Source organism: Brachyhypopomus gauderio, chromosome 6 (genome assembly GCF_052324685.1).
Source record: "Brachyhypopomus gauderio isolate BG-103 chromosome 6, BGAUD_0.2, whole genome shotgun sequence".
NCBI lineage: Eukaryota > Metazoa > Chordata > Actinopteri > Gymnotiformes > Hypopomidae > Brachyhypopomus > Brachyhypopomus gauderio.
In genome coordinates this window covers 20,461,319-20,473,776 of record NC_135216.1, presented here as the reverse complement: position 1 = coordinate 20,473,776, position 12,458 = coordinate 20,461,319, and the positions used below count along the sequence as shown (strand labels likewise).

Below are 12,458 nucleotides of genomic sequence, written 5' to 3'. Positions count from 1 at the left end.
CCATGCTTTTGTATTTATTTTATTTATTTATTTTTGTATTTGCAAATTAACTGTAGTTTTAATTGCAAAATTTATTTTAAAAATCCAAATAGTTACAATAGTTACATTCTCTCTTTTGTAACGAGAGGTGAAGCAGGACACCAAGGTGAAAGCATTGTAACTTTCACACACGTTTATTTAAACAGAAACACACGTAGACAATCGATAGGGACTGGGCATGAAACAAAGATGAGCAACAGGCACAACATCAACATTCATTAAATACTCCAACATAAACAAGGAACAAGCACTTAACGATATTGAGACAAGCAACAGGTGCGCCAAATAAAACAGATGCGCACACACACACGCGCGCGCGCGCACACACACACACACACACACACACACACACACACACACACACACACACACACACACACACACACACACACACACAGATGAACCCGAGGGAGGGGTCAGGGGCAGAACATGACACCTGTACTCCCATTATTAATCAATTTTATTATTTACTTGCTGTAATTTGATAAAACTACTAGTAATTTAATAAAACCATGCAAATAGAATTTTTTTGAGAAATTAGGGAAAACCAATAAAAAACAAAAAAGCTTACCTGAGGCCCAACAACTCCTGGTGGCCCAGGTGGCCCAGTCTTGCCTTGGAATCCCTAAAATGAATGATTGAATAAATAAAGAACTGACAACTAAAATACAATGAGCATGAGTATTTTTGCTTATTGACAAAGAAATAATATTAACCAAAATATAATATTATTCTTAACACCCCATATATATATATATATATTAGTGGTGGGCCGTTATCGGCGTTTGATGTGATAATCTTATCGGGCAATATAAAAAATATCGCCGTTAATCTATTCTTAAAGTTGGGTTGGGAACTGGGTCAAAATAGGTAAGCAAACAGATGACATTCACTTTGATAGTTTAGCTCGGGTGTATTCCTAACCAAATGGCACAGTAGGGTGCGAGAACGAGTTTTCAAACCTGTGAATTACCACCCACAACAAATTGCACATGTGCTTACATTAGTGATGGGAATTTCGGCTCTTTTTAGGGATCTTTTGGCTCAGCTCCTCATAAAGAGTCGGCTCTTTCGGCTCCCAAATGGCTCCTTATTTGAGGGGGTGGCGAACGTCATTTGTTGACGGGGGGTGGTGAACATACTTTGTTGACCGGGGGGGTTGGGGGGCGAACGTAATTTGTTGACCGGGGGGTGGCGAACATATTTTGTTGACTGGTGGGGTCTTAGAGGGGAACCGGCTCGGTCTTAGAGGGGAACCAGCTCTCGTCGTTCACTTAAAAGAGCCGGCACATCACTAGCTTACATGGATGCAGCCACGAAGCCGCCAGGTTTGCTTCATGGAAAATTCATTTTTAAGAAGCTTCCTAATGGAGACATTGACAAGACTAAAGTTGTTTGCACCTTATGCAACGCAAAATTAGTTTATTGTAGGAGTTTTACCAGTCTGAAGTACCATTTAAATGCAAAGCACCCGTTTGCTAATGCAGCCCAGGGGAAGAGTCGCCACCGCCGAAAACAGGTTAAATGTACTAAATGTTGGCTTACATTTCAAATCTCATGTTTAACTGAGTAAACATGTTATCAACCCCTTTTAATGTACAGTATGTAGACTTACAAATTCATGTTTGACTGAATATGCCCTCTTAAAGTATGTAGGCATACAGTACTATTTTCATGTTTAACTGAATAAACCGTTGAACACGAGTAGCCTACATTTTATTGAGCATGTTATTTTTCTTCAAGTATCAAAGTAGAATAGCTTTCTCAAGCAGTCATTGATGCTTTTTGGAAACAGGAGATGAGCCCCTGGTCTAATGCACCCTCTGTATTAAGAAACCTCAAAAACTGACTTTTAGTCATTACCTGGGTAGCACACATATTCTGAATGAGCCATTTTAATCTAGATTAATTTCAAGATTTCAGTGACATTAATCTAGATAAAAAAATTAATCTATGCCCATCCCTAATATATATATATATATATATATATATATATATATATATATATATATATATATATATATATATATATAAATCGAATTAATCAGAAGCTTTGTAATTAATCAATTAATCGAAATTAATCGCATTTTTATCACATTTCAGTATTTAACATGAAAAATATAAATTTAAGTTTGAATGATGAATGAATCAATGAACATAATCATAAACTTCAAGATCTTGTTTATTTTTCCACCAGTCTGTCTACTACACAGACCAATAGATGAGTGCAGAAAACAGCAAACAGTTTTCAGAACACTGGAAATTCTGACCAAAAATGTTGTTTAATTTTGGGAGTTTTGCTCAGGATATTGGAAGAATAAGAAGAATTGAAGTAAATAAGAAGATGTTTTTAATACCATTTTAGATGGTAGACTATACTTTTTCTTTAATTTCCCAGGCCTCTGCCACAGGCATCTCCATAGTGCCTAGAAGTGGTCTTCTGCATGCTCAAAGCAAATGACTGGATCTTCCATTCGTCATCTATAATATGAGCTGTCACACCAAGATAATTCTTGTTGCTAACAGAGGTCCAGTGATCCCCAGTCAGAGCCACATTTGTGGCGCTCTTCACAATAACTTGTTTTACTTCCCTTTCCTCATCATACAGCTGCTGGATTTTCTTCGACATTGTCTTTCTAGACGGCAGTTCGTAACTTGCATCAGCTGACGCAATTTGCAGTGCTTCTTGTAAGCCTTTATCTTCAACCACAGAGAGCGAACAACACTGCAAATAATGTGGCGTCAAGAATAAACGTCTCTGCCGCTCGCATGAGGTGTGCGGAGTTGCGCGCTACGGCCACTCGCGAAAGTTTAATCAGTCTTAATGTTCCAATGAAGGTAATTTAAAAACCAGGAAATTTCCTCATTTAAAAAAAAAACCCGGGACGCCAGGGACAGGATGTGAAATATGGACATGTCCCAGGAAATACGGATGTTTGGTCACCCTATCGTACTAGGAATACATTTAGCAGCTAAGTTATCATTACTGACCTGCACGTTAGCCCCAACATGTTTTGCGTTGAGGTGGTAACGAAGGGTGGAAGTGCTCCTGTGATAAGCGAACTCCTTCCTACATAAAGTGCAAATAACACTATTTTTGTTTGTACTTCCATCTGGAAGTTTCTTATATTTAAATTTCCCATCCACCAGCGTCTTCAGTCATCTCCATCATGATCTTATTGTGCGTCCATATAATCTGTATGCCTGGAACTCGTGCACTGAGAATCATTCCACGGTGCAAAAGTGTCTCATACGTTAAATGCGTTAAAATGCGTTAATTTTTTTAGTTGGTTAATTTTCCTGTAATTAATTAATCGAAATTAACACGTTAAAGTCCCACCACTAATATATATATATATATATATATGCTCATTTGGTACAGTCTGAATGCTATTCATGTACTCTCCCAACTTCCACTCTCTCGCTCATGACGTTATGCATTACAATATAAAGGTTATATGTACTACAGTCACTGGCAAACTGATGATTGATGATTGAATGATTGAATCCAATTTTATGTATTCTGTATTTATGAAAATGTTTGGCCAGTCTCAAAATTCCAGACCTCGTGGTAGAAGTGTGACAAAAGAAGAGAGAAAGAGAGATTGAGAGAAATTTAAAAACATAATAAAATACTCACAACTTCTCCTCTCTGTCCAGGGTGTCCAGGTAACCCGTCCTTTCCTGGTGGGCCCTTTAAAAATCAGTTTTTTGTCAGAAACCAAATGCAAAAAAACCCCTACCTCACTACATAAAATAAACTTTATTATACTGAATAATTAGCTAATAAAGAAAAGCATTGTCATACTGGGGGTCCCTTTGGTCCTGGGAATCCATTTGCTCCTTGAAGTCCAGGCAACCCCTGAGACAGAACATCATATGCATAAGTATACATTTGACAAAATGAGAGACCTGTATTTGAGCTACCCAGTGAGACTGTTGTTAATTAAAGTACTAGTATATAAATGAATCTACCCTCTCGCCTGGAGGCCCAGAAGGCCCATCACCACCTGATGAACCCTAAAAAATTAAAATCAAGATTGTTCAGTGTGTAAGGTCAAAACTGTTGTAATTTGTAGAGGATATTTTCTTGATGTAAAGTTTACCTTGGCACCTGGTTTTCCAGTAGACCCACGTGGCCCCCTCTGTCCCCTGGGCCCCTAGAGAGATGTGGTAGCATTATTATATCAAAGAAATGTTAATTGAACAACAATGGTTTGATGACATTGAACATAATAGTACTTAGGGTAAAGTCAAAAACAAACAAATTACAATATATGCAATTAATATAAGGAAATTGTTAGTTACTGAAAAATACATCAAACAATATAATAAACATGTATTTAAATGTTTTCTGATTATCAAAGAAGAAGAGAGAAAGCAAGAAAAAAGGATGGAGAAGAGAAGAAAATAGTTGATATGAGATCATACTGTTGGTCCTCTCTGTCCTCTTGGTCCAGTCTTTCCAATTAGACCCTGCAGGAGACAAAAGGGACATTTAGTTATATATCAAAACAAAGCAAATTCACATTGAGAGGTTTTACGCTGTAATTCCAGCCCTGTCATATACACTGTATGACACTGTATGGCCTGGACATATATTCTGACTGGAAAAGAATGGTAACACTGTATATGTGCAAGTGAGACCCTAAACAATGTAGGTTTAAAACATTTGGATGATGTAATTGGTTTTAAGTGTTAAATGAGCATATGAAACCATCAGTTTCAAGATTGGTATGTATATGTTCCACTGGGAATGTATCAGTGACTGGAAAAACTTATCTGGACTTCAGGTGTTCATGTCATCATGTTTAATGCAGCACTGGATCTGCATTACTGCACTGTCTCTGTTCATTAAATAATTTCTTGCTGCAAAGAAACCCACTCTGTGGAAACCTTACCCTCACACCCTTCTCTCCATTTGTGCCAGGGAATCCTGGGAATCCAAGTGAACCCTTAAAACATAAAGGTCCAGTTACAAAAGTTTATTTATACCTATATCAAAGTGTCTGACTTCATTGAAAGACAGGGACTTCATCAGACAAAAGATAAGTTTCATCGGATCACAGATGAACAGTGGTTCACCTTTAGCCCTTGTCTTCCAGGATAGCCAGGCAGGCCAGGGACACCAAGTTTGCCCTAGAAATGCACAAATGAACTGATTAATATCAGTTAATATAGGTATGCAGCAGAGTAAATGCTCACGCTCATAGACAGGTAAAGCATGGATAAATGGACTTTATAATCCAGTTCAGAAGAATACTGTATGAGCATGTACATTACAATTGTGATTAGCATTAGAACTGTGAACTTTGCAGAGATTGCAGATATAACAGATATAAGATATAAACATATATAAAAAGATATCAAGATATGAACATATAAATACACCCATAACTAATGCGAAATTTACCTTCTCTCCAATGAGGCCAATTGGTCCAAGCTCACCAGGAGGACCAACCCGACCCTTTGGACCTTCAGGACCGTCCTCTCCTCTAGAGCCTGGTACTCCTACCTCTCCCTGTAGCCATCACCAAGTGCATTAATCAAAAACTAAAACTTTCACTTTAACATAAAAATCACGCAGTGTTAGATGCTCAATTAGATTGTGGGTATGGCTAAATCAGAAAGAAGTGAAACCATTAATGCATGTTATGTGTATTGTGAAAGTCTTACCCTATCTCCCTTTGGACCAAAATCTCCCTTGTTTCCAGGAAAACCATCTTCTCCCTAGCAATGAAGTATAGTAGAATTGACATATACTGCAGTACAAAAGGATTCCTTCAGTAGTTTTTCAGCTGAGGTTTCTTAACCAGGGCTATTAAAAAAATTTGCATGGTTTTAAATGCACTCAAAACTATATATACCGATACAGACAGATACACAGTGGTGTAGGTTTCATTTAAACTTTGCAGCACTACTTTGAGCAGTTATTCTCAGTCAATTTGGTACATTTCTCAGATCATGGTTTACATTGGCATCATAAAAAGTGCATTTCTCAAAACAGTTAGTGCAAACAGCAAAACTCAATGAAATACCTGCAAGAGCACATACTTCACTTTTCCTCAAAAGCAAATATTTAGGTCAATCAATTTGTCAGTGCCATCAGAATATCTAGTCTGTGTGCCATTGCCTATGAACAAGGCAGTCAAAATACTTAGTCATGTTGTCAGTGCAACTGTGTCATAGTCAGTGCAGACTGTATATTCTGATGGAAAAATTGAATAATGTTTGAACGATTGACGACACAGTTGTTCTTCAGCCATTGTGAGACCATGACTTACATGTAAAACATGGTCCACAATTGTTGCCCTTATTTCACTTTTTTGTCCCCTTAGCCTTACACCACACAGTCTTACGCCTCTTCTTCACCCTGTACATGGCCTCATCTTTCCATTATGAGACTTTGTGATACTGCAGTGTTTAGCGTCTAATGTTTGCCAATTACAGTAAAGGTTCATGAGACGCACCTCTGACCTATGGTTGATCTAAACCTTCAGCGTGAGAACTCTGAGCGTTTTCTGCGTGGTCCTAGCGCCCCCCCCAAATTTACGTCAGTGCGTGCAACACATTTTGATAAACATGACATAAGCAATTGATCACGTAAAAAACAATAGACAATTGTCCATGACCATTTACAAAATGTTCCGGACCCCTCCTTGTGGGCGTGTTGTTACATTATCTGCGTCTAGTTATGTCCATATTTGTAGTTCCGTGGGTGTGGGTTTTGTGAGCATGTTCGTTAGTCTCACCTGTGCCTTGTCTCGTGATCACGAGGGTATGTGTTCTACACTTATTTAATGTGCGTTCGCGCAATGTCTCGTGCTCGTCTTTGTCTAAAGCTCGTGCCGTTGTGAGTGTTCTATGTTGCGTGCTTGCGCTATCAGCGCCACACTTTATGCGTTGTGCATAAACGTTGTATGTCTGAAAGTACCCGCTCGACCTGCCTGCCTCCTCCTACCGTAACATTTGCAAAATGTGAAACAATGAGAAATGCAATTATGATGTGCAGAAGTGACAAGGAGATGTGGAGATTGAATGAACAGTTTTGAGAATTTCAATTCTGATCTGAGAAATGAACCAAATCGACTGAGAAAAACAAATTATTAGAGGGCAAAATTACTCCTGTGGCACCTACCTTTTCTCCTTTATGTCCTTTCATTCCCCGGATACCTTGAACTCCCTAGGAGCATATATGTTTATAATTTTTGTGACAACACATTCTCTTAGCCAAGAAAACAGCACAAAGAATATCTATAGTAATTCTTGATTAGTTTGAAACCCAAAGCATAGAATCTGAGACCATGCCTCATGTCTCATATAGATATATTTTTACATTTTACAGTAAATGACTTGTATACTAGTAGTGACAACATTGACAATAATAATACCAAATCAGACATAAACATAATGTAAGATAAAATATATACCACTCAACATAAAATAACACCACTCAACAATGTCAACATTGCCAACAAGGCAATCCCTTGTCTTTTTGTAATAAGTGTATTTCTTATGTAGTTCTTTTTTATGACCAGGTATCAGGAACTGAATTCATCCACATCTGCTATCTACCTAGAAGAAAGATGAATCATACCTTAACTCCACGAGGGCCAGGATAGCCAATAGAGCCCTGGGGACCGCTGGGGCCCTAAGTGAGAAAAAAAGACTAAAGTTGTTAATACAATTTTCCTGATAATAAAACACACACATGGCTAACTGAGATTATTAAACCTATTTCTGAGACACACACACCACATGCACATGCACACACAAGCACACACACAACAAGTGACTGATTAACTATTGGTTGGTTGGTTTTACATTGCTCTTTTCAAGATATGGTTTTTGTGTCACTTACTCTTAGTACATTCATTAAAATAACAATTGTGTAGGGTTTTATATGCTCAGGAGAATGGCAATTAAATAGCTTCTTTTCAGTCTGATTAGTTAAAAACAATCATAACAGGATCTCTCAAAATAAAACAACAGTATATAAATTTGTAGGGTTTATCCCCTTAAATTAAAACATTTTAGATTCAATTTAAGATTAACATTAAGATTAAAATATTCATTACAGGGGCATAATTGCTAATTACCACAGTATTTTGTTCTAAGACATATGTTACATGGGCATACCTGATTTCCCTTGGTTCCAGGTGGGCCTTCTTTTCCTGGGTGACCCTAGAATTGAAAGATTAACTTAAATCTCAAAAGGCGATTAAAAATGACAGTGGTACATCTTTTGACAATGAATATGGCAAGGCATGTCAATGAAATCGTGTACTCTTGATAAAAGTGAATGTAGGAGTGAAGACAGCCTATCAGAGGTAATTAAACTAAACCCTTACAGGGGGCCCATCAGCTCCTGGCATGCCTGGTAGACCTGGTTTCCCTGTGGGTCCCTGAAAAAGCCACAACAAGAGTCATACATCAGCAATCATTTTGAGAAACTTTCACCAGATTTGTTTGTTTCCATGCTAGAAACAATTGTGTACATACAAGAAATATTTATGTTCTCACCAGAAACATGTAACAAGTACATGCAAGCACATTAGATGTAACATTATGATTTTCCCACTCCCACTTCTATGAGGCTCATTGTGAATTTTAACCTTACAGTGCTCTCGCACACTCTTTATGTGGCTGATTGGTACAGTGTAGTCTATTAATCATGCACAAACTTTGTCATTCTGCTCAGAAAATAAACATATGTGTGCACCCATGAAACGTTCACTTGAACTGTGTGTATACATTAACATTGAACATCAAATAGGATAATAACAAAAACAACAAATGATGTTCAAAACCAGTTCCTTATGCCAGTGCACATAGCTGAGTATTCATCAGAGTAAGGGTTTCTACAGTGCACATTAGTGCTAGTACTAGTTTCTAGTTGTCATGGGACAACTTTAAGTTTTTTTTAAATAGATCCTATAGCACTGTGACATTCTGAGGATAATCACTTTGTCTTGAAAAAAATCACCTTCTCTCCTGGGGGACCAAGAGCACCCTGAGGACCAGGCATTCCCTGTAACACACAAAAACATCATTTTCAATTTTGGCATGTTTCATTTTAAATGTGCTTCAGATGAACTCAACTACCCATAAAATATTTATTTTTAGCATCCATATTCTGCAAACCAAGCAACTAAAGAGGGGATCATTTTGACTATTTGGGCAATTTTTTGCCTACACATCAAAAGATCCTTCCTTCCTTCCTTCCTTCCTTCCTTTCAACAATGATTTTGCTTCCTTGTTTTTTGCATGCATAAAGCCCAATATGTTTTCCAGCCTTTTTCCAGCATGCAAAACAAGGAAGCAAAATCATTGTTGAAAGGAAGGAAGGAAGAATCTTTTGATCTTTTGATTTTGCTTCCTTGTTTTGCATGCTGTAAAAAGGCTGGAAAACACTATAGGACCTTATAGTGTTTTCCCGCCTTTTTACAGCATGCAAAACAAGGAAGGAAAATCATTGTTGAAATGAAGGAAGGAAGGAAGGAAGGAAAGGAAGCAGAATCATTGTTCACCAGTGATATGTTAATTTTGTACATAATAATTTGATGCAATGTTTTTTCACCTGTGTTCCTGGAGCCCCCTGCTGGCCTGGAGGACCTGGTTCTCCTTGGGGTCCCTTTGAAAAAAATAATAAATGAGAAGTACTGAGCATTAAGGATTAGAAGAAATTGGTAGCCTCATTTTTTTTGCCATTCTTTGCATTTTAAAATCCATATTTACTAACCATATTTCCTTTTGGACCATGGGGACCATCACTTCCACGTACACCCTTAAAGAAGATCACAGAAGTTCATTTAAATATCAAGTCCTGAGAACTTTTTGTCAAAAACTAAATCCCATGAAATATCCAAACATATTTGTCATTAGCCAAAAGTTTAGAAACTTTCCAAGGATTGTTTTTAACAAAAATGTTTGTTGCATTTTCTAGTAATGTTACATAACACATATATATAGATCTGAAAAAATTAACTGGATTAACACTTTAGGCAGTAGAGTTTTGTTACATCTTGGGGTCTTGGTTACATTTTGGAGTATCCAGAAGCAGATGCCCACAAACTATTTAGAAGGTCTAGAACTAAGATGGATTTTTGATATTCTGGAGATTCGAAATCTAGCTTGATTTACCAGCAAGATAAAGCTGGATTAGTGGTTGGATCTTCCAGTAGGACTGAAATATCAGTTAGGTCCACATTAAGTGGTTCGTTGATCACTGAATTTTGTTTTTGCTCCTCTAAAATTCTGAAAAGGAGTGAGGAGCAGAGCCGGAGTGGCTAATCGGGAGATTCGGGAGGATTCCCGATGGGCCGGCTCATGTCAATCTCTAGTTTGGGCCGATTGGGAGGGAAAATTTATTTTGGGCCGGATTTGGGCATGAAACTCCCGGGCTGAAAAAGTGGCCCACTCCGGCCCTGGTGAGGAGTGAGCTTATATACTGTATGGACATGATCTCAGATTCTATGATTTGTGTTTCAAACTCATCAAGAATTACTGCAGATATTTTTTGTGCTGTTATCTTGGCTAAGAGAACATGTTGTCAAGAAAATTATAAATATATATGATCCTAGGGGGTTCACTGGGGAATGAAAGGGCATAAAGGAGAAAAGGTAAGTGCTCTTGCCTCGGTATCCTGCCTTCAAAAATGATGCATTACACATGTGCAAAGTGCATGCATGTCAAAAAAAAAAATCAAATGTAATTCAGAATAAAAAAGGTTTAAGTGATAAAATGTGCATTAAGTGATAAACAGTAATTGATGATGAATAATTGATGTTTTACTCATATTATTGGCAATACGTCTGGTGGGCATGTTAATTATTAATGTAATATTATATGTGCGTATTAGGCCTGTGTTGAAAAAATCGATTTTCCGATTCAGAATCGATTTGCATATGATGATCTGATTATCGATTCGTACGTCCAAAGATCGATTTTTTAGTGAACTTTTACCCCCGCCTCATCACTGAATTCACGCAGGCGTGCTCGGTCTAACTAACTGTAAAACGACTTGGCGTCGGACAGTGCCGGTAACGACGATAGTCAAATCGGAAATCTAAAAACAGAAGGACAGTTTATCCAGTGTCAGTGACTATTTACAGTTAGTCCGTGTCACTGACCGTTTACCCAGTGTTTTTACAGTTTAAAAAAAGTTAAAAATGTTCTTGTAACGTTGGGCGCAAGGCGATGGACGAGACAGAATCCTTTGCACTTTCCAAATCTTTACGTTTATTACATTTACCGAAGCGCAGACAGCGCACATAAAATACATTTACATAGAACATGTGTGACTCAAACAACGACGAGCACAGGACACTGCGCGAGCGCAAATTAAATAGACAAACCACATAAACCCCACATGATTATGAGACGAGCCACAGGTGAGGACTATCACAAGACGCACCCGCACCCACGGAGATACACCGACGTAGACGATTAGACGCAGACGACGTTAACACGCCCAAAACGGAGGGGTCAGGGACCGTAACGTGAGAGTTCTGTTCTTATATACTCACTTTAAAGAAAAATACACGTTTACATTTTATACTTTCAGTTTATTAAGTGTGAGCACTTTTAAAATAAAAATGCATTTGGTAGCAACAGCTTTTGGGTGAATTCTTAATTATTTCAATCATAATAATAATGCACTGGTTAGTGTCCCAATAGGAGCCCACTGTTGCAGATATAGACACCTCAAAGATGTCCTCTGTTTATTGTCCTGGATTACCTTTCTTGAAGGTAGATTTATGATGACCCTTTTCACCAGTCTTCCAGCCATCAGTAACTACCAACTACCAGTAACTATTTGCTGATTAATATCGATATAATACTAGTTTTAACATGTTGCTTCTGTACACAGTCAGGAAACAGCTCAAATACATTTTTAATAACATTAAACCCCGAATTGGATCGAATCGGATCGAATCGATTAAATCGGATTAAATCGAAAAAAAATCGATTCTTAATCTTCAGAATCGGAATCGGATCAATTCTTGGAATTTGAATCAATACCCAGCCCTAGTGCGTATGTATATTAATATCAGTGTTGGGAACGTTACTTTAAAAAAGTAATTAGTTATAGTTACTCACTACTTGTTCAAAAAAGTAACTGAGATAGTAACTGAATTACTCTATAATAAAAGTAACTCTTTACCAGGGAAAGTAACTATTTGCGTTACAGTTAAAAAAAGGTTATATGCCAATTAATTAAGTTTTTTTTAAAGCAGTTTTCACAGTCATTTGAAATGAGTAGATCAGAAAATTGTTTAACTTTTGATATTTATTGCACATCCACAGACCAGTGCAGGATAAAATCCTTTAAAATCCCAAATCTTTGGGAAAAAAAGCAAAAGTAAACAGTTACACTATATAAAGTGCATTTACATCTATGAAATTAAATTAAATTC

The 12,458-nt window shown here is 37.5% G+C and overlaps 1 protein-coding gene across 9 annotated transcripts in view; it reads right to left on the bottom strand.

Moving 5' to 3' along the window:
- Positions 1-12,458, bottom strand: part of col11a2 (collagen, type XI, alpha 2) — a 63,773-nt gene that overhangs the window by 14,560 nt on the left and 36,755 nt on the right. For all 9 annotated transcript variants that reach the window (XM_077009524.1, XM_077009527.1, XM_077009525.1 and 6 more), the window contains 17 exons: positions 9,782-9,826; positions 9,620-9,673; positions 9,026-9,070; positions 8,391-8,444; positions 8,179-8,223; positions 7,637-7,690; positions 7,178-7,222; positions 5,716-5,769; positions 5,453-5,560; positions 5,125-5,178; positions 4,941-4,994; positions 4,471-4,515; positions 4,146-4,199; positions 4,015-4,059; positions 3,848-3,901; positions 3,680-3,733; positions 611-664 (listed from right to left, as the gene is read on the bottom strand). In XM_077009524.1, coding sequence (XP_076865639.1) covers positions 611-664; positions 3,680-3,733; positions 3,848-3,901; positions 4,015-4,059; positions 4,146-4,199; positions 4,471-4,515; positions 4,941-4,994; positions 5,125-5,178; positions 5,453-5,560; positions 5,716-5,769; positions 7,178-7,222; positions 7,637-7,690; positions 8,179-8,223; positions 8,391-8,444; positions 9,026-9,070; positions 9,620-9,673; positions 9,782-9,826 — 918 coding nt within the window. The remainder of the gene's footprint in view (positions 1-610; positions 665-3,679; positions 3,734-3,847; positions 3,902-4,014; positions 4,060-4,145; positions 4,200-4,470; positions 4,516-4,940; positions 4,995-5,124; positions 5,179-5,452; positions 5,561-5,715; positions 5,770-7,177; positions 7,223-7,636; positions 7,691-8,178; positions 8,224-8,390; positions 8,445-9,025; positions 9,071-9,619; positions 9,674-9,781; positions 9,827-12,458) is intronic.